Source organism: Panthera onca, chromosome B1, assembly GCF_046562875.1.
Source record: "Panthera onca isolate mPanOnc1 chromosome B1, mPanOnc1 haplotype 2, whole genome shotgun sequence".
Classification (NCBI taxonomy): Eukaryota; Metazoa; Chordata; class Mammalia; order Carnivora; family Felidae; genus Panthera; species Panthera onca.
In genome coordinates, this window is record NC_138342.1 from 161,709,270 (window position 1) to 161,731,804 (window position 22,535).

Consider the following 22,535-nt stretch of genomic DNA (forward strand, 5'->3'; position numbering starts at 1 on the left):
GCTACAAGAAAAGCATGTTTCAGCGGGTAGGAGGTATGTCTTTTCCCAGGTTCCAGAATGAAGATAGTGTGGGGTTGACAATAAACATGTAAAGAACATTCACTGTTGATTTAAGGCATTGAGAATTCTGAGGTTGTTTTTACCACAGCACAATTTCATGAAAACTATCAGAAAAAGCATATATTTTTTGTTTCTTATCAATCCATGGCTACTTGTTAGCAAATATATTTATGCCCTGAGATTTACTGATGGTTGGATCTTAAAGAAAATTTGTTGTGGGAATCTGGAAGTCCTGGTTTTATTATACATAGATCTATGTCATTATGATGTCCCTACTGGTATCTGATTATACTGCTTATTATGTTTTCCTATATACAAAACATGCTGTCAGAAAGCAAATGAGATAATGGAGAGATGGCTCAATTTAATTTTTGGATATTTGAAACGGTAAAATTGAATGTAAATTATGCTTAATTTCATGATTTTGCTTGTATTTATATTACTATTACAGTGAAGTGTCATTCCTTTCGTTGAATTAGGTCATTTTTAGACCCTCATTTCCTTGTGTATGCATACAACAAATCAGGAACATTGTATCCAGATTCTTCATTTATGAAGGTAAGTTTTGCTTTGTGTTCTGTAGATTTATGTGTTTTTATTGTGTATATATATATATATGTATACACATACATACATACATACATACATACATACATACATCATTAAAGTGCTGTTGGTGGAAAGCAAAAGGATGCCTTCTATCCCACAGAATTATTCGGCAAACAGATTAGAAGCCCAAATATAAGATGGCAATTTGTAGGAAGACAGACTGAATAGAACAACTACTTTTCAAACTTGGAACTCGAATCTCCTATCCAAACAGGTCCTTTAAACTATGACAAGTTTAGAGGTCTTAGAGGGAAAGTGAGTTAAGGAGCTAAGAATAAGAAACCCCAAAACACAGAGTCATTTTGTTTATTTGTTTGTTTATTTGTTTATTTATTTATTTATTTATTTATTTGTTTTTGGAAAATATTTTTAAATTTTATTTTTGTAATTTGCATCCAAATTAGTTAGCATATAGTGCAACAATGATTTCAGGAATAGATTCATTAATGCCCCTTACCCATTGAGCCCATCTCCCCTCCCACAACCCCTCCAGGAACCCTCTGTTCTCCTTATTTAAGAGTCTCTTATGTTTTGTCCCCCTCCCTGTTTTTATATTATTTTTGCTTCCATTCCCTCATGTTCATCTGTTTTGTCTCTTACAGTCCTCATATGAGTGAAGTCATATGATATTTGTCTTTTTCTGACTGACTAATTTTGTTTAGCATAATATCCTCTAGTTTCATCCACATAGTTGCAAATGGAAAGATTTCATTCTTTTTGATTACTGAGTAATACTCCATTGTATATATATACCACATCTTCTTTATCCGTTCATCCACCAATGGACATTTGGGCTCTTTCCATACTTTGGCTATGATCAGTAGTGCTGCTATAAACATTGGAGTGCATGTGCCCTTTGGAAACATACCTATATCCCTTGGATAAATGCCTAGTAGTGCAATTGCTGGCTCGTAGGGTAGTTCTATTTTTAACTTTTTGAGGAACCTTCATACTGTTTTCCAGAGTGGCTACACCAGTTTGCATCAGTGCAAAAGAGATCTTCTTTCTCCACATCCTCGCTAACATCTGTTGTTTCCTGAGTTGTTCATTTTAGCCATTCTGACAGGTGTGAGGTGGTATCTCATTGTAGTTTTGATCGGTATTTCCCTGATGATGAGTGATGTTGAGCATTTTTTTCATCTGTCAGTTTGGCCATATGGATGTCTTCTTTGGTGAAGTGTTTATTCATGTCTTTTGCCCATTTCTTCACTGGATTATTTGATTTTTGGGTGTTGAGTTTGATAAATTCTTTATAGATTTTGGATACTAACCCTTTATCTGATATGTAGTTTGCAAATATCTTCTCCCATTCTGTTGGTTGGTTGCCTTTTAATTTTGCTGATTGTTTCCTTTGCTGTGCAGGTCCCAATAGTTCATTTTTGCTTTTGTTTCCCTTGTCTCTGGAGATGTGTTGAGTAAGAAGTTGCTGTGGCCGAGGTCAAAAAGAGGTTTTTGCCTGCTTTCTCCTTGAGGATTTTGATGGCTTCCTGTCTTACATTGAGGTCTTTCATCCATTTTGAGTTTATTTTTGTGTATGGTGTAAGAAAGTGGCCCAGGTTCATTCGTCTGCATGTCGCTGTCCAGTTTTCCCAGCACCACTTGCTGAAGAGACTGTCTTTATTCCATTGGATATTCTTTCCTGCTTTGTCAAAGATTAGTTGGCCATACGTTTGTGGGTCCATTTCCGGGTTTTCTATTCTGCTCCATTGATGTGAGTGTCTGCTCTTGTGCCAGTACCATACTGTCTTGATGATTACAGCTTTGTAGTGTAGCTTGAAGTCTGGGATTGTGATGAGCTTTGTAGTGTAGCTTGAAGTCTGGGATTGTGATGAGCTTTGTAGTACAGCTTGAAGTCTGGGATTGTGATGCCTCCTGTTTGGTTTCCTTTTTCAAGATTGTTTTGGCTATTTGGGGTCTTTTCTGGTTCCATAAAAATTTTAGGATTATTTTTTCTAGCTCTGTGAAGAATGCTGGTGTTACTTTGATAGGGATTGCATTCAATATGTAGATTGCTTTGGGTAGTATCAACATTTTAACAATATTTGTTCTTCCTATCCAGGAGCATGGAATCTTTTTCCATTTTTTTGTGTCTTCCTCAATTTCTTTCATAAGCTTTCTATAGTTTTCAGTGTATAGATTTTTCACCTCTTTGGTTAGATTTATTCCTAGGTATTTTATGGTTTTTGGTGCAACTGTAAATGGGATCGATTCCTTGATTTCTCTTTCTGTCACTTCACTGTTGGTGTATAGGAATGCAACCGATTTCTGTGCATTGGCTTTATATTCTGCAACTTTGCTGAATTCATGAATCAGTTCTACCAGTTTTTTGTGGAATCTTTTGGGTTTTCCATATAGAATATCATGTCATCTGTGAAGAGTGAAAGTTTGACCTCCTCCTGGCCAATTTGAATGTCTTTTATTTCTTTGTGTTGTCTGATTGCTGAGGCTAAGACTTCTAATACTATGTTGAATAACAGTGGTGAGAGTGGACATCCCTGTCTTTTTCCTGACCTTAGGGGGAAAGCTCTCAGTTTTTCCCCATTGAGGATGATACTAGTGTTGGGTCTTTTGTATATGGCTTTTATGATTTTGAAGTATGATCCTTCTATCCCTACTTTCTTGAGGGTTTTGTCAAGAAAGGATGCTGTATTTTGTCAAATGCTTTCTCTGCATCTATTGAGAGGATCATATGTTCTTGTCCTTTCTTTTATTGATGTTATGAATCACATTGATTGTTTTGTGGATATTGAACCAGTCCTGCGTCACAGGTATAAATCCCACTTGATCAGAATGAATAATTTTTTTAATGTATTGTTAGATCCGGGTGGCTAATACCTTGTTGAGGATTTTTGCATCCATGTTCATCAGGGAAATTGGTCTATAGTTCTCCTTTTTAGTGGGGACTCTGTCTGGTTTTGGAATCAAGGTAATGGTGGTTTCATAGAAAGAGTTTGGAAGTTTTCCTTCCATTTCTATTTTTTTGGAACAGCTTCAAGAGAATAGGTGTTAACTCTTCTTTAAATGTTTGGGAAAATTCCCCTGGAAAGCCATCTGGCCCTGGACTCTTGTGTTTTGGGAGATTTTTGATTACTAATTTGATTTCTCTACTGGTTATGGGTCTGTTCAAATTTTCTATTTCTTCCTGTTTCAGTTTTGGTAGTGTATATGGTTCTAGGAATTTGTCCATTTCTTTCAGATTGCCCATTTTATTGGCATATAATTTCTCATAATATTCTCTTACTATTGTTTTTATTTTCTTCTGTGTTGGTTGTGATCTCTCCTCTTTCATTCTTGATTTTATTTATTTAGGTCCTTTTCTTTTTCTTTTTGATCAAACTGGGTAGTGGTTTATCAATTTTGTCAATTTTTTCAAAGACCCAGCTTCTGGTTTCATTGATCCGTTCTGTTTTTTTGGTTTTTGTTTTTGTTTTTGTTTTTGTTTTTGGTTTCTATAGCATTAATTTCTGCTCTAATCTTTATTATTTCCTGTCTTCTGATAATTTTGGGTTTTATTTGCTGTTCTTTTTCCAGCTTTTTAAGGCGAAAGGTTAGGTTGTATATCTGAGATCTTTCTTCCTTCTTTAGGAAGGCCTGGATTGCTATATACTTTCCTCTAATGACTGCCTTTCCTGTGTCCCAGAGGTTTTGGGTTGTGGTGTTATCATTTTCATTGGCTTCCATGAACTTTTTAATTTCCTCTTTAACTTCTTGGTTAGCCCATTCATTCTTTAGTAGGATGTTATTTACTCTCCAAGTATTTGGAGTTCTTTAGTCTCCAAGTATTTGTTACCTTTTCAAAATTTTTTCTTGTGGTTGATTTGGAGTTTCATAGTGTTGTGGTCTGAAAACATGCCTGGTATGATCTCAGTCTTTTTGTACTTGTTGAGTGCTGATTTATGTCCCAGTATGTTGTCTATTCTGGAGAATATTTCATGTGCACTGGAGAAGAATGTATATTCTGCTGCTTTAGGATGAAATGTTCTGAACATATCTTTTAAGTCCATCTGGTCCAGTGTGTCATTCAAAGCCATTGTTTCCTTGTTGATGTTTTGATTGGATGATCTGTGCATTGCTGTGAGCAGGGTGTTGAGGTCCCCTACTATTATATTACTATCAATGAGTTTCTTTATGTTTGTGATTAATTGCTTTATATATTTGGGTGCTGACACATTTGGCACATAAATGTTTACAATTGTTAGGTCTTCTTGGTGGATAGACCCCTTGATTATGATATAATGCTCTTCTTCATCTCTTGATACAATCTTTACTTTAAAGACTAGATTGTCTGATATAAGTATGGCTACTCTGGCTTTCTTTTGTTGACCATAGATGGTTCTCCATCCCCTTACATTCAATATCAAGGTGTCTTTAGGTCTAAAGTGGGTCCCTTGTAAACAGCATATAGATGGATCTTGTTTTCTTATCCATTATGTCACCCTATGTCTTTTTATCGGAACATTTAGTCCATTGATGTTTAGAGTGAGTACTGAAAGATATGAATTTATTGCCATTATGTTGCTTATAGAGTTGGAGTTTCTGGTGGTGTTCTCTGGTCCTTTCTAGTCTTTGTTGCTTTGGTCTTTATTTATTTGTTTTTGTTTTTTCATCTTTTCTCCCCTCAGAGAGGTAAAAAATGAGGTAAATAAAAAAATTAAAATTAAATTAGATTAAATTAAAATAAAAAATAAGATTAAGGAAATACTAAAATTAAAAAAATAAAAACAAACACACACACACAAAATGGAATAAATGATGCTATATCTTTAGTCTGGGTGTTGAAAGGGGCTTGATAGATTAGAGAAAATAGGGGAAAGAAAAAACAAAAAGAAAAAAAACAAAAGGAAATTCTTTGAAATTTTGATAAATGGATACACTGAAGTAGACTAAAATTAATTGATGGAAGTAAAATAGAATTTAAAAATATTACACAAAAGTAGAAAATATAGTAGAAAAAAATTAAAAGTATTTTTAACAAAAATTGGAAATAAAAATTAATTTTTTCTCTTTCTGTATTCAAGAAAAAGAAAAGAAACAAAAAAGAAAAGAAAGGAAATTCAATAGATGGACCAGCGAACAGAGTGACATACAACTGAAATTACTTTATTTTCCCCTAGAAGTCAAATTATGATGAGCTTTATAGTCTATACACTAAGCAGGCAGAGAGACTTGTGTTCCTGAGGAGTGAAGTTTGCCCATTTGGGCATGACTTAGAGTAATGGCTCTGTTCTCCACTAGATGGCGCTGCTTAGCTTACTGGGATGGATTTTTGTGGTGCTTGTAGGTGTGTATGTTCATTCACAGGAGTGGTGAAAATGGTGCACCCAGCTACCCAGTCTGTAGTATTGGAACTCTGTTCTCCCTGAACAGCAATTGTGCACCCATCCTTTGTCTTTGACTTCTGTCCACTCCCCAGTTTTACACAGTCCGTGACCAAGCCCCAGGCAGTGTCTCCTTCCTGAGTTTTGTCTCAGATGCAGCTCTTTTTCCCAACCTGTTACTTCTGAGGGACTGTGGCTTTGACCTGTTCTGCCCCTCTGCAGGAGGGTCTCACCGTGCAATGGCTGGGTGCTGGCTGCACCCAGGAAGTTTGTGGGAACATGCTGCTGCTGATGCCTAGAGACTGTGGCCGGGTGCCAGCCCGCCCCAGAAAAAGTTTGTGTGATAGTGTAGCAGCAGAGTTTGAGGGATTATTGAAAATCACAACACACATCTGACACCATGCTTCACCCTTAACGATGGTGTTCCAGCACCAGTGAATGTGGTTGTTCTCCTGGGTCCACTGGGCCCTTGCCTTTGGGGGACCCACACAGCCTCTACCAGGTGTCCTCCCAGCAGGAGAACCACCTCTCCCCATGTGGCCTGAAGAACCCCAGGCTCCACTTTGCTCCAGGGGATTTGCCCTTCCCACCAGAGCACTGCCAGGTATCTAGCTGTGGAGTTTCAGACTCTGCACTCCCCCTGTTTATAGTCTTAATGTAGTTTAAACCCTCTCCTTTCTCCTTTATCCCTTTTTAGTTCAGTCCCTGTGGCTGTTTCCACTTTTCCACTTTCTCTCCAGCTGCTTTTGGGGGGGTGCTTTTCCCATATTCCCCTCCGTCCCCCGTCTCCGTCCTCTCTCTGCACACAAAAGCAGCTCCCTGTCCTCCGTGGCTTCTCTCTTCCCCAGTTCACCTTTCCATGTTGTGTATCTGCTGAATTCTGTGGTTCAGGTTGTGCAGATTGTTATGTTAATCCTCAGATCAGTTTTCTAGGTGTGCAGGATGGTTTAATGTTGGTCTGGCTGTATTTCACGGAGACAAGACACACAAAAAACTTTCATGCTGTTCCACCATCTTGGCTCTTCCCCAGAGTCATTTTAATTGAGATTTTGTAGGGCCTGAGCAGAGGAGGAAGTAGTGGGAATTACTGTGTGGAATGACCTTATAGAAAGAACTGCCTTATAGAAAGGGAAAGTGAGGATGCAAAAGCATGTTGAGTATAGAATCTGAATAGGTTCACATGGGAAACACAGGAGTTTGTGTTGTTCCCAAAATGCAGATAGGAGTCAAGAAATTTTAAGTATGTGAGAAAGTTAGCTTTAGTCTGTGAGATATTTATTTTGTGAGAACAGATGATTGGGAAGAAGTAAATGCAAGTGAAGAGTCAGATTCTATTGCCACATTGCAACTGAGAGACAATGAAATTAAAAATAATTAGTACAACATTGTTTTGTTTTTTACCATATGCAAGTAAAAAGCAGAACAAAATACATGAGACTCCTATTTTGAGACATTTGGCAATAGGCTGATCAGGAATTTTTTTTCTCTGAGAGAAAAGAAAGCCCAGAAGATGAGTCACATTCAACTTGGCCCTCCGAGGATAAAGTCTTAACCAGAGCATAGGGAGTTGGAACCAGGCAGAACTTGAAGAATTTGGAGTTCAGCATTGCTGAAGCAGCTGGAACTGGCATGACACAGGACCAGAGAAGAGGGGCCATGAGACGTATGATTTTTTATGGAGAGGGGAGTTGCCCTTATGTCCCTGACTAAAGATTAGCCTGCCTATGTGCTGGATAAAACTCTACTAAAGGGCAGAGAGTAAAATGGAGATAATACTAAAGGTCAAACAGTGTTGGGAGATGTTGTATTTTCAGCCTGGACAGAGTAGGGTGACTTTGCTGACACCCAGACATTCAACTGAGACCAGAAAGACTGATTCTTAGGAGGAAAGGTCAAGCTTTAGAGTAAGAGATACTCTTATCACCCCAGTTCCCTACCCAAGGTCTAAAACTCAGAAACAAGAGGGTTCAGAATGGTTGCCATTAAATTAATTTGCCTTCCTATACCAAATGCAAAACTCTACAAAGGGTTAAAACATGGTAGATGAAAGAAATAATGCAGATAAGGGTAGAAATCAATGAGATAGAAAAATGAAAAAGAATAGAAAAAATTAAAGGTCAGAATTTAGTTCTTTACAAGGACTAATTAACATTAATAACCCCTAGTAAGACTCTTCTAGAACAAAAACAAATTCCATCAATATTAGGGATGTAGGGAGACATGATTAGTCATACAGAAAATAAAATGATATTTTGGAGGATTATGAAAGCTGTATGTCAATAAATTTGGTAATTTAGATGAAATGACAACTTTGCTGAAAAGGACAACTTATCAAAATTGAGGGGAGAAATAATAGAAAATCTCAATCACTTGAAATCTATTTAAGAAATTGAATTTCTAAACAACCACATTCCCACAAAGAAACACCAGCTCTACATGTTCTCACACTTTACCTTGTCTAGTCTTTAACTATTTAAAGTATTGCTTCTATGAACATTCATGTGAAATTTTTTGTGTGGACATAATTTTTATTTTTCTGGGATACGTGCCCAGGAATATGATTGCTAGGTCATAAGGTAAGTTTGTTTGTTTTTTAAAATAAATTATCAAGTATTTTCCAGAGTGTCTGTACCATTTTACACTTCCACTGGCAATGTAGGAAAGATGGAGTGTCTGCATTTTTGCCACCATTTCATCCGTATTTAAATTTTTTTAGGGGCACCTGAGTGGCTCATTTGGTTAAGCATCTGACTCCTGATGTCGGCTCAGGTCGAGATCTCACAGTTGTGAGATCAAGCCTGGCATCTGGCTCCATGCTGGGCATGGAACCTGCTTAAGATTCTCTCTCTCCCTCTCCCTATGTCCCTCCCCCTTGCTCGCTTGCTCTCTCTCTCTCAAAAAAAAAAAAAAACTAAAAGTAACAAGATTTTAAATTTTAGTCATTATGATAGACGTGTAGTGATATCTCATGCAATTTTAATTTGCATTTCCCTAATGTCCAGTGATATTGAACATATTTTCATGAAATGAAATGTCTATTAATGTCCTTTACCCATTTTCTACTTGGATTGGTTTGTTTTTTATTGTTGGTTTTTAAACAGTTTATATATTTTTAAATACAAGTCCTCTGCCAGATAGGTGGTTTGCCAATATTTATTCCCAGTCTGTAATTTGTCTTTACATCCTCTCTATAAGGTCTCTTATTGATCAGAAAATTTTAATTTTGATGAGAATTAATTTATCAACTTTTCCTTTTATGAATGGAGGCTGAGGTATCAAATTTAGGAACTCCATGTATCCCTAGTTCCTCAAGATTGCATGTTATTTTTTTTTTTTGTCTTAAAAGCTTTATACTTTTATTTACATTTAATTGTTCACTTTGAGATAATTTTGTGTAGGGTGTGATACTTGAATGAATCAAGCCTCATTCTTTTGACTGAAGAAGTGATTTGTTCCAACACCATTGATATAAAAGGTTGTTTTGCATCAAATTGCTCATGCATCTTTGTCAAAAAGTCAATGGGGCATATTTTTGTGGAAATATTTCTGGGTTCTTTATTTTCTTCAGTTCTTCTATGTGTCTATACTACTGTCAATACCATCCTATTTTCCTTAGTTTACCTGTAAATTGGCATTTACATAGGCCACCATGATTCCTCCTACTTTATTCTTTTTCAAGATTTTTAGACTATAGTAAATATTTTGCTTTTTCATATAAATTTTGGACTAGATTATTTCATGAATACAAACAAATTTGCTGGTATTGTGATAGACATTGTATTAACCCTATAGATCAATTTGGCAAGAATTAACATTTTTGACACGTTGAGTCTTCCAACCCATGAATGCAGTGAGTCTCTTCATTTATTTCATTTATGTCTTTCAATAGCATTTTGTAATTTTAGCATTCATATCCTGCACAGAGTTTTTTTTTAAGTTATATACCAGATCATTTTATTTTCTTTGGAGCAACTGTAAATGGTATTGTATTTTAATTTCAGTTTCCACATGTTGTTATCTGGAAATACAATTTATTTGTTTGTGTTGATCTGGTTACATCATTGCTGAAGTCACACATTAATTTTATAAAGTTTGTTTTTTAGATAGATTCCTTGAGATTTTTTTTACATAGATATGTCTTTTACAAATAGGGACATTTTTCTTTTTTCCCTTTAAGTCTGTATGCTTTTTATTTCTTTGCTTTGCTTTACTGTGCTTGTTACAACTTCTAGTGCTGTGTTGAATCACAATAGTGAGGGCAAACTTTCTCACCTTGTTCCCAATCTTAGGGATAATGTATTCAGTCTTTCTGAATCCTTTTGAGGATAATGGTTGTTGTTTTTTTTTTTTTTTTAAATTTTTTTTTTCAACGTTTTTTTTTTTTTTTTTTTTTTTTTTATTTATTTTTGGGACAGAGAGAGACAGAGCATGAACGGGGGAGGGGCAGAGAGAGAGGGAGACACAGAATCGGAAACAGGCTCCAGGCTCCGAGCCATCGGCCCAGAGCCTGACGCGGGGCTCGAACTCACGGACCGCAAGATCGTGACCTGGCTGAAGTCGGAGGCTTAACCGACTGCGCCACCCAGGCGCCCCGGTTGTTGTTTTTTTTTTTTTAATATACTCCTTATAAATTTGAGGAAATCTTTACTTCTAGATTGCTAACAGCTTTTTTTCCCCCATCAAATGTTGTGTGTTACAGATAGCTTTCTGTATGATCTGATCATATGAGTTTTCTATTTTAGCCTGTTGATATGATGGATTTCATGACTTATTTTCAGATGTTAAAACAGTATTGCATATCTTGAAAGCTACAATTTGGTTCTGGTGGATAATTCTTCTTATCCATGACTGGATTTGATTTGCTAATAATTTCTTGACGAATTTTTTGTCAAGGTTCATGAGAAATATTGGTTTATAATTTTCTCTTTTTGTACTGACTTTATCTAATTTTTCTGTTAGTGTATTAATGGCCTCATAAAATAAATTGGGAAGTGTTATTTCCTATTTTATTTTCTGGAAAATGTTATATAAAGTATATGTTAATTTTTAAGATATTTGGTAAAATTCTTTAGTGACATCACTAGGCCTGGGAATTTTTGTGTGTATATGCATGTGGAAGATTTTTAATTACTAACTCAGTTTATTTAATAGTTTTAGGAATATCTTCTTTATCTGTTTTATATGTATCGTTATGGTGGTTTGTGGTTTTTAAGGAATAGGTCCATTCCATTTCAGGTATGGAATTTATGGGTGAAGTTTTGTCACAGTCCTTACTATCCTTTTAATAGAAGTGTTTCATTTCTGACGTCAATGATTGCCATCTTCTCTCTGCTTAACTTTGTCAGTCCTGCTAGAGATTTTTCAATTTATTGAATTTATCAAAGAAGTAGTGTTTTTTGCTTTTTCCATACTATTGTCTTATTTCAATGTCATAGCATTTAGCTCTTAGGTTTATTTTCTCCCTTATACCTTATTCTGGTTTAATTTTTTTCTAGTTCATTGATAGAACAACATATTATCAATTTGTGACCTTCCCTCTTTACTATTATAAGCATTTTAAGACTAAAATTTCCTGCTTAGCACTGCTTGAGCCGCAGCCTAAAAGAATATATTGTATTTTCACTTTAATACAATTATATGTACTTATAAAATTTCCTTCGAGACTTCTTGATTCATGGGTTTTTAAAAGTGTATTGTTCAAATTTGGAGAGTTTTCCTGTTGTCCTTGTCTTTTGATTTCTAGTTTGATTTCATTGTGTTTAGAAAATATATCCTATATGATTTCGATCCTTTTAAATTTGTGAAGGTTTGCTTTATGATTTTTTTTCCAAATTTTTATGTAAATTCGAATTAGTTAACCTGTAGTGTAATGTTGGTTTCAAGGGTAGAATTTAGTGATTCATCACTTACATACAACACCAAGTGTTCATCATAACAAGTGCCCTCCTTAATACCCATCACCCATTTAGCACATCCCCAAGCCACCTCCCTCCACCAACCCTATTTGTTCTCTATCATTAAGAGTCTCTTATTATTTGCTTCCCTCTCTCCTTTTTTCCACCTTGCCATGTGTTTATCTGTTTTCTTTCCTAAATTTCACATATGAGTGAAATCATATGGTATTTATCTTTTCTCTAACTTACTTCACTTAGCATAATATACTCCAGTTCCATCTACGTCATAGGAAATGGCAAGAATTCATTCTTTTTGATGACTGAGTAATATATACATATATATACCACATCTTTTTTATCCATTCATCAGTCGATGGATATTTGGGCTCTTTCCATGCTTTGGCTATTGTTGATATTGCTGCTATAAAAATCAGGTGTATGCGCCTCTTCAAATCTGTATTTTTGTGTTCTTTTGGTAAATACCAAATCCTGGATCATAGGGTAGTTCTATTTTTAACTTTTTGAGAAACCTCCATACTGTTCTCCAGAGTGGCTTCACCAGTTTGCATTCCCAAAACAGTATAAGAGGGTTCTCACCTCTCAGCATCCTCACCAACATCTGTTGTTTCCTGTGTTGTTAGTTTTAGCCATTCTGACAGGTGTGAAGTAGTATTTCATTGTGCTTTTGATTTGTATTTCGCTGATGATGAGTGATGTTTAGCATCTTCTCGTGTTTCTGTTAGCTAGATGTCTTCTTTGGAAAAACATCTATTCAGGTCTTCTGCCCATTTCTTAACTTGATTATTTGTTTTTTGGGTGTTGAGTTTGATATATTCCTTACAGATTTTGGATATTAACCTTTCATCAGATATGTTATTTGCAAATATCTTCTCTTGCCTTTCATCTTCATTGATTGTTTCCTTCTATCTGCAGAAACTTTTTATCTTGATGAAGACTCAATAGTTCATTTTTTCTCTTGTTTCCTTTGCCTCAGGAGATGTGTCTAGTAAGAAGTTGCTACGGCCAATGTCAGAGAGGTTGTTGCCTGTGTTCTCTAGGATTTTGATGGTTTCCTGTCTTACATTTAGGTCTTTCATCCATTTTGAATTTATTTTTGTGCATGGTCCAGTTTCATTCTTCTGCTTGTTTCTGTCTGGTTTTCCCAACACCATTTGTTGAAGAGGCTCTATTTTTTCCATTGGATATTCTTTGCTGCTTTGTTGAAGATGAGTTGACCATATAGCTGTGGATCCATTTCTGGGTTTTCTATTCTGTTCCATTGATCTATGTGTCTGCATTTGTGGCAATACCATACTGTCTTGATGACTGCAGCTTTGTAATAAAGCTTGAAGCCCAGAATCATTATGCCTCCTGTTTTGCTTTTCTTTTTAAGTATTGCTTTGGCTATTTGAGGTCTTTTATGATTACGTACAAATTTTAGTATTGTTTGTTTTTGGTCTGTGAAAATGCTGATGGTATTTTGATAGGGATTGCATTAAATGTGTAGATTGCTTTGGGTAGTATAGACATTTTAGCAATGTTTGTTCTTCTAATCCATGAAGATGGATTTTTTTCCCCCATTTATGTGCCCTCTTCACTTTGTTTCATAAGTGTGCTATAGTTTTCAGAGTACAGATCTTTTACCTCTTTAGTTAGATTTATTCCTAGGTATCTTATGGTTTTTGGTGCAATTGTAAATGAGATTGATTCCTTGATTTCTCTTTCTGCTGCTTCATTATTGGTGTATAGAATTGAAACCAATTTCTGTATATTGATTTTGTAGCCTGCAACTTTGCTGTATTCATGTATTGGTTTTAGCAATTTTTTGGTGGAGTCTTTCATGTTTTCTGCAGAGTATCATGTCATCTGCAAATAGTGAAAGTTTGACTTATTCCTTGCAGAATTGTATGCCTTTTATTTCTTTTTCTGGTCTGATTGCTGAGGCTAAGACTTCCAGTCCTATGTTAAATAGAAATGATGAGAGTGGACATCCCTGTCTTGTTCCTGACCTTAGAGGAAAAGCTCTCAGAGTTCCCCGTTGATGATGATATTAGCTGTGGCCTTTTGTATTTGGCTTTTATGGTGTTGAGGTATGTTTTGTCTGTACCTACTTTGTTGAGGCTTTTTATCAAGAATGGAAGTGGTATTTTTATCAAATTCTTTTTCTGCATTTATTGAGAAGATCGTATGGATCTTATTCTTTCTTTTATTAATGTGGTGTATCACCTTGATTGATTTGCAAATATTGAACCATGGACTAAATCCCACTTGATTATGGTGAATAATTCTTCTCATGTACTATTGGATTTGATTTGCTAATATCTTGTTGAGAATTTTTGCATCCATGTTTATCAGGAATTTTGGCCCATAATTTTTGGTTTTAGTGAGGACTTTGGTTTTGGAATCAAGGTAATGCTGGCCTAATTGAATGAGTCTGGAAGTTTTCTTTCCATTTCTATTTTTTGGAACAATTTGAAAAGAATAGGTATTAACTCTTCTTTAAATGTTTGGTTGAATTCCCCTGGGAAGCCATCTGGCCCTGGACTTTTGGGGATTTTTGGTTGCTGATTTAATTTATTTACTGGTTATGGGTCTGTTCAAATTTTCTATTTCTTCCTGTTTCAGTTTTGGTAATTTGTATTTTTCTAGTAGTTCATCTATTTCTTTAAGATTCCCCAGGTTTTTTTTTTGCATATAATTTTTCATAATATTCCCATATAACTGTTTGTATTTCTGTGGTGTTGATTGTGAGCTCTTCTCTTTAATTAACGATTTTGTTTATTTAGATCCTTTGTCTTTTCTTTTTGATAAGTCTGGCTAGGGGGTTATCAATATTACTAATTCTTTCAAAGAACCAGCTCTTAGTTTTATTGATATGTTCTGCTCTTTTTTGTTTGTGTATTTATATATTGTTTATTTCTGCTCTAATCTTTATTATTTCCCTTCTTCTACAGGCATTAGGCTTTATTTGCTGTTGCTTTTCTAGGTCCTTCAGGTGTAAGGATAGGTTGTGTATTTGAGACTTTTCTTGCTCCTTGAAGTATTGCAATATACTTCCCTCTCAGGAATGCTTAGTTGCATCCCAAAGGTTTGGACCATCATGTTTTCATTTCACATGCTTCCATGTATTTTTTAAATGTCTTCTTTAGTTTCCTGGTTAACCCATTGGTTCTTAATAGGTTGTTCTTTAATCTCCATGTATTTGTGGTCTTTCCACATTTTTTCTTGTGGTTGACTTCAAGTTTCATAGTGTTGTGGTCTGAAAATATGCATGGGACAATGTCCATCTTTTTGTACTTGTTGAGGCCTGATTTGTGACCCCATATGTAATCTATTCTGGAGAATGTTCCATGTGTACTTGAGAAGACATTGTATACTGTTGCTTTAAGATGAGATATCCTGGATGCCTGTTTAGTCCATCTGGTCTAGAGTGTCATTGAAAGCCATTGTTTCCTTGTTAATTTTTCTGCTTATATGATCTATCCATTGAGGGAAGTGGGCTGTTAAAGTCCCTTACTGTTATTGTATTATTATCAATGAATTTTTTAATGTTTATTATTAGTTGATTTTTACATTTAGGTTCCTACAAGTTGGGGGCATAAATATTTATATTGTTAAATCTTCTTGGGGGATACACTCCTTTTGTTGATATAGGGCCCTTCTTCATCTCCTCTTACCGTGTTTGTTATAAAATCTAGTTTGTCTGATATAAGTATCACTACTCCAACTTTCTTTTCACACCCATTAGCATGATAGATTGTTCTCCATCCCCTCACTTTCAATCTGCAGATCTCTTTAGGTCTAAAATGAGTCTCTTGTAGGCACCATATAGATGTGTCTTCTTTTCTTTAATTCATTCTTATGCCCCTTGTCTTTCGTTTGGAGCATTTAGTCCAATTACATTCAGAGTGATTATTGAAAGATGAATTTAGTGCCATTGTGTTACCTCTAAAGTTGGTGTTTCTGGTGATGGTCTCTGTTTTTTTTCTGGTCTTTGTTGATTTTGGTCTTTCTTTCCCTTAAAATTTCTTGTAGGGCTAGTTAGTAGTCACTAACTCCTTTAATTTTTATTTGTCTGGAAACTCTTTATCTTTCCTCTTCTGAATGACAGCCTTGCTTGATAAAGCATTCTTTCTGCATATTTTGCTATTCAGCATGTTGAATATATCATGTCATTCTCTTCTGTCCTGCCACGTTTCTGTGGACAGATCTGTGAACCTGTTCTGTCTTCCATTGTAGGTTAAGGACTTTTTTCCCTTGTTGCTTTCAGGATTTGTTTCCTGTGTGTGTATTTTGTTAATTTGACTATGATATGTCTTAGTGATGGCTGGCTTTTGTTGAATGGGAATTATTTGTGCTTCTAGGATTTCGATGTCTCTTACCTTCCCCAGATTAGGGAAATTTTAGCTATACTTTGCTCAAATAAGCCTTCTCTTCCTTTTACTTTCTCTTCTTCTTCTGGGACTCCTTTGAGGTGAATATTAATGTGCTTTAAGAAGCCACTGAGTTCCCTAAGTCTACATTCATAATCCAACACCTTTCTTTCCCTCTTTTTTCAGCTTCATTATTTTCCATAATTTTATCTTCAGTACCACTGATTTGTTCCTCTGCTTCCTCCATCCTTGTTGTCATTGCATCCACTTGGTCTTGCATCTCGGTTATAGCATTTTTTTTAAATTTCTTCTCAACTAGTTTTTAGTTCTTTTATCTTTGCAGGAAGGAATTCTCTGTTGTCTTCTATGCTTTTCTCAAGCCCAGTTAGTATCCTTATGATTGTTGTTTTTAAATTCTGTTTCAGACATCTTACTTGTATCTGTGTTGATTAAATCATTAGCCATGACTTCTTTCTGTTCTTTCTTTGGGGATGAATTCCTTCATCTGTCATTTTGTCTGTGCAACTAGTTTTTTGTGTGATTATTAGGAAAATCTTTTTTAAATTTTTGCTCCTGAGAGAAATGGCTACGGTAAAAAGTGGTCCAAAACAAACAAACAAAAAAAAAAAAACAAAAAACCAAAAAACCCAAAAAAACAAAACACACACAAAGGGAAGCTAGATCCTATTTCCCTTAGAGCTGAAGCTTTGCAGCACCCTATGAATGGTAGAATTAGTATGTGCGAGTGGTTTGTGTTGTGTTTTATGAGGGTGAAGCCTGCCGCACAGATTCTCAGGTGAACTTGCCCTACTGGAGATACACCTGCAGGGTGCAGCGGGGTGGGGCTTGGTGTAAGTGGTTCTAGCCTACACTGTGTGGCACTGTTTTGCTCATTGAAGTTGGTCAGTGTTGATGGGCATGGAGGAAAATAGCATTGTCCTGTTCTTTCCTACCTCAAGCAGGAAATTTGTGCCCACCACTCTTCAGGAAGCCCTCACAGAAGAGCCAACAATTATCCCTCTTGTGTCCCTGGCTTCTGCCAGATCCCTGCCTTCACTCTGCCTGTGTCTGAACTGTCTGCCTGCCAGGTGGTACAGTACTCCTGTATTTTATCTCAGGTGTGCAGCTGGATTTCACAACTCCAAATATTAGAGATCCACCCTGTGAGGACCTGTGCTGACCCTTTCTGGGAGGGTCTCACTGCACTTTTGCCCTTTGCTGGTTTGTCCTGGAAATTGGTTTTACAACTGTGCAGTGGTTTAGAATTTATGGTGTTGTGCAGCCAAAACCTGGCACTGAGATTTGCTGCCCTCAGCCAGTGCATCTGTTCCTATGCTCGAGAATGGGGCAGCTCAATGGCACCTGGCTGGGTCTTTTGTCCCTGGAGAGGCCATGTCACCACTCCCATGTGCACTCCAAGTAGGGGAACTGTGTTTCTCCAGGTGATCCAGGGGCCAGGCTGCCTGCTCTCAGGTCTCTCCTCTCCTTCCTTACTAGAGCACCATCAAATCCTCCATGCACTACCCTGGTGATGGCACAGACCTCCAAAGCTTCAGATTTGTGCTCCATTACTTATGCAAACTTGCAGTGGGTGGTCAGCCCCTCTTTTCCCAGTCAGTGGTTTTGGGGAATAGTTTTTCTTCTGCAGTCTCCTGCACATGCTTTCACTCTTTCTGTCTTGTTCCTCCCTCCCTGATCAGGGCTCCTTCCTTTCGCAGCACCTGCAGTTCTTTTCTCCCCCAAATCAACTCCCCACAGCTCCTACCTTCCACAGTGTGGTCACTTTGCCACCTCAGGTTTGCCATGTCTTCTTGATGGATTGATGCTTTTATGATTATGCAATGACTCTCTTTGTCCCAAGTAGATTTCTTTGCTACTAAGTCCACTTTATCTGGTATTAATAGAGCCACTTTGGTTTATTTTTATGAATACTCATGTCACATATATTTTTCCATTATTTTCATTTCAGTCTACCTCTGTTATATTTGAAATGAGATTATTAAGAGTATTTAGTTGGGTCACAGTGTGTTTCTTTTTTCTCCTGTGTACTCTGTATTTTGTTTACTATTTTTAGACTATTTATACATAAATTAATTATTGATGTCTTAGGGTTTTTGTTTGCCATAACCCAGGTGTTTCTTTTTTGTTTTTGTTTTTGTTTTTTTTCTATGTTACTAATTCCTTTGTCTCTTCTTGCCTTCATCTGGGTATTTGGACATTTTGTAGATTACATTATGATTTATTTATAGTGTTTTAAAATATTTCTTTTTAAAGTATTTCCTACTATTATGGACTTTATACTATTTCAGTAAAATATTGAAACTGTTACTGTTTGGGTTCATTTATTCTCTGCACTTTTAAAATACAATTGATTAAATGTTCCTTTACATACGTTAAGTATCAGATAATATTGTATGATTTTTGTCTCAACAACCAAATAAGATTTAAGAAACTCATGAATGAAGAGATTGCCCATTATATTTACCACTATATTAATCCATCTCCCCCTCACCCCACCCAATTCTTTATGATGCTCCAAGCCTTCATGTGATATTATCACCTTCGTTTTTTGGAATTTCTTTTTGACATTCTTTAGGGGACCTTTTAACATGTTTTTTAGTGATAGTTATTTTTAATATTTTTCTCTTTTAACTTTTATACTAGAATTAAAAGTAATTTACCCTCTACCATAATATTAATACAGCACTCAGCCTTTTCTATATATATAACTTTATATATATAAATCTCTCTACATATAACTATATATACATAACTTTATATATATAAATCTATATGTATATAACTTTATATATATAACTTTGTATATATAATTTTGTGTGGGGGGAGGGTGGTGAGAACACTTAAGGTTTACTCTCAGCAAATTTCAAGTTTAGAACATGTTATTATTATTATTAATTAATTAATTTATTTTTTGAGAGGGAGAGAGATAGTGCATGAGTGGGGGAGGGGTATAACACATTATTTTTAAATACAGTCACCATGCTATACATTGGATCCCCAGAGCTTAATCATCTTATAACTTAAGGCTTATACCTTTTTTTAAAATATTTATTTTGAGAGAGAAAGCACGGGGTGGGGAGGGGCAGAGAGAGAGGGAGACACAGCATATGAAGCAGGCTCCAGGCTCCAAGCTGTTAGCATAGAGCTGGTTGTGGGGCTCAAACCCACAAACCGTGAGATCATGACCTGAGCTGACATCGGAGGCTTAATCAACCCAGGCGCTCCAAGGCTTATACCTTTTGACTAGCATCTCTCCATTTCTCCCAACCCCCACCACCTGGTAACCAGCATTCTACTCTGTTTTAATGAGTTCAACTTTTTGTTTTTAGATTTCACACCTAAGTGAGATTTTACTGTATTTGTATTTCTCAGGTTGATTTCATTTTGTACAATGTCCTCTAGGTTCATCCATGTTGTTGTAAGTGGCAGAATTTCCTTCTCTCTCATGGGTGAATGATATTCACACACATACATAACACATTTTCTATGCCCATTCATCCATCCTTGAAAACTTCGGTTGTTTCCATATAATGGGTATTGTGAATATTCCTGCAATGAACATATGAATGGAGATATCTCTTTGAGAAATTGATTTCCTTCCTTTTGGATGTATATCTAGAAGTGAGATTGCTGAATCATAGTTCAGTTTTGTTTTTAATTTTTTGAGCAATCTCCATATTATTTTCCATTATGACCATACTCATTTACATTCTTACTGACCACATACAATGGTTCCCTTTTCTCCACATCCTTGCCAACACTTGTTATCTCTTGTCTTTTTGATAAAAAGCCACCCTGTTGGGTAAGAAGTGATATCTCATTGTTTTGATTTGCATTTCCTCATGATTAGTGATGTTGAGCACCTTTTTATATACCTGTTGTATATCTTCTTTGGAGAAACATCTTTTCATGTCTTTTGCTCATTTATTATTGGATTATTTGTTTTTCTGCTGTTGAGTTATAGAAATACCTCATATATTTTGGTTAACCTCTTACAGATATGTGGTTTGCAAATATTTTCTCCCAATACATATATTGCCTTTTCATTTTGTTGAGTATTTCCTTTGCTGTGCAGAAACTTTTTAGTTTGATGCAATTCCATTTAAAACTTTTTGCTTTTCTTTCCTGTGATTTTCATGTCAAAGCCAAAAACTGATTGCCAAGACCAACATCAAGGAGGTTTTCCTGTGTTTCTTCTAGTTTTATGGCTTTATATCTTTAAGTCTTTAATCCATTTCAAGTTAATTTTTGTAAGTGGTGTAAGGTAGGGGTCCAATATAATTGTTTTGCATTTGGATATTTAGTTTTTTTCACCATTTATTAAAGAGACTATCCTTTCCCCATTGTGTGTTTTTGGTACCCTTGTGAAAGATTAGTTGATGTTCTATGTGTGGGTATATATCTAGGCTCTTAATTCTGTTCTGTTCTTCTATCTGTTGTTTTTTTAAGCCAATATCATAATGTTCTGATTACGGTAGATTTGCCATAGAGTTTGAAATCAGGAATTGTGATTCCTCAGCTTTCTCCAGATTGCTTTGGCTATTTGGATTCTTTTGTGGCTCCATAAAAATTTTAGTTTTTTTTTTTCTGGTTCTGTGAAGAATTCCAGTGAATTAGGGATTGTGTTGATTTGTAGATTGCTTTAGGTAGTATGGACATTTAATAATATTTTTTTTTAAGTTCATGAATGCAGGATATCTTACTATTGCATCTTCATCAGTTTCTTTCATCACTGTATTATAGTTTATAGGGTATAGATCTTCCTTTATTAAATTTATTCCTTTTTTATTCTTTTGGGTGCTATTATAAATGGGTTTGCTTTTAAAGCAAGTTTATTAGTTTTAAATTTGTTAGTGTATAGAATCAAGTGATTTTTACATGTTGATTTTGTCCTGTGAAACATTACTGATTTTTCTTTTTTAACCTGTTTCTGTATTGCTTACCTTACATTACTTCATTTTTGAATGTTGAACCAGCTTTGCATACTTTAGACAAATCCAAGTTGTTGATGATTTATAATTATTTTTATTAATTGTTGGACTTGATTTGCTAATATGTTGCTAAGGATTTTTTCATATATGTTCATGAGAGACATTGGTCTGAAGTTTTCTTTTAATATTTTTGACTGGTATTAGGATAATACTGTCCCCACAGAATGAGTGAGAAAGTATTCCCTCTGCTTCTATACTCTGAAAGAATTTGTAGAGAATTGGTATAATTTCTTCCTTAAATGTTTGGAGGAGTTCAACAATGAACCCATCTGGTCCTTGTGCATTCTGTTTTGGAAGATTATTAATTTTATATTTGATTAATAAATACAGACCCATTCAGATTGTCTATTTCATCTTGTGTGAGGGTTGACGAATTGTGTTCTTCAAGGAGTTGGTCCATTTCAGCTACATTTTCAAATTTGTGGGTGAGGAGTTGCTCATCATATTCCTATATTATCTTTTTAGTACTTATGGGATCCATAGTTATGCTGCCTTTTTAATTTTGATATTAGTAATTATTTTCTCTCATTTAAGTTAGACTGTGTGGCTAGAGGCTTATTGATTTTATTGATATTTTCAAAGAACCAGCTTGTGGTTTTATTCATTTTCTGTGTTGATTTCCTGTTTTCAGTATCTTATAATTTCCTTTTTTTTAGTTTACTTTGGATTCAATTTGCTCTTCTTTTTTTAGTTACTTAAGGGGGAAACTTAGATTGTTGATTTTAGATCTTTCTTCTTTTTAAATATATGCATTAAATGCTATAGATTTCCCCCTAAACACTATTTTTGCTGCTTCCCATAAATTTGAAAAGCTGTGTTTTATTTCTATTTAGTTAAAAAAATTTTCTTTTGACATTTCTTTTTTGATCCGTGTGTCCTTTAGAAGCATGAAGTTTTTTAAAATTTTCTTTTATTTTGATAGCACACATGCATGAGCTGGGGAGGGAGGAGCAGAGAGAAAGGGAGAGAGACAGACAGACAGATGGAGAGAATCCCAAGCAGGCTCTGTGCTGACAGTATGGGAGTTCAAACTCACGAACAGAGAGATCATGACCTGAATCAAAAGCAAGAGTTGGACGCTTAACAACTGAGCCACTCAAACATCACGGGAAGCATGTGTTTGGGATTTTCCAGCTATCTTCTTGTTATTGACTTGTAATTCCATTGTGGTCTAATAGCAGACATTGTATTATTTCTATTCTTTTAAGTTGCTAGTGTGCTTTTTATGGCTCGGAATGTCTGTCTTGGTGAGTGTTCCATATGAACTTG

At 35.6% G+C, this 22,535-nt stretch overlaps 1 protein-coding gene across 2 annotated transcripts in view; it reads left to right on the forward strand.

Annotated features, from left to right (window-relative positions):
* LOC132691796 (A disintegrin and metallopeptidase domain 3-like) overlaps nt 1-22,535 on the forward strand; it is a 137,618-nt gene that overhangs the window by 11,908 nt on the left and 103,175 nt on the right. For both annotated transcript variants that reach the window (XM_060653509.3, XM_078445525.2), the window contains exon 4: nt 540-618. In XM_060653509.3, the coding sequence (XP_060509492.1) occupies nt 540-618 (79 nt within the window). The remainder of the gene's footprint in view (nt 1-539; nt 619-22,535) is intronic.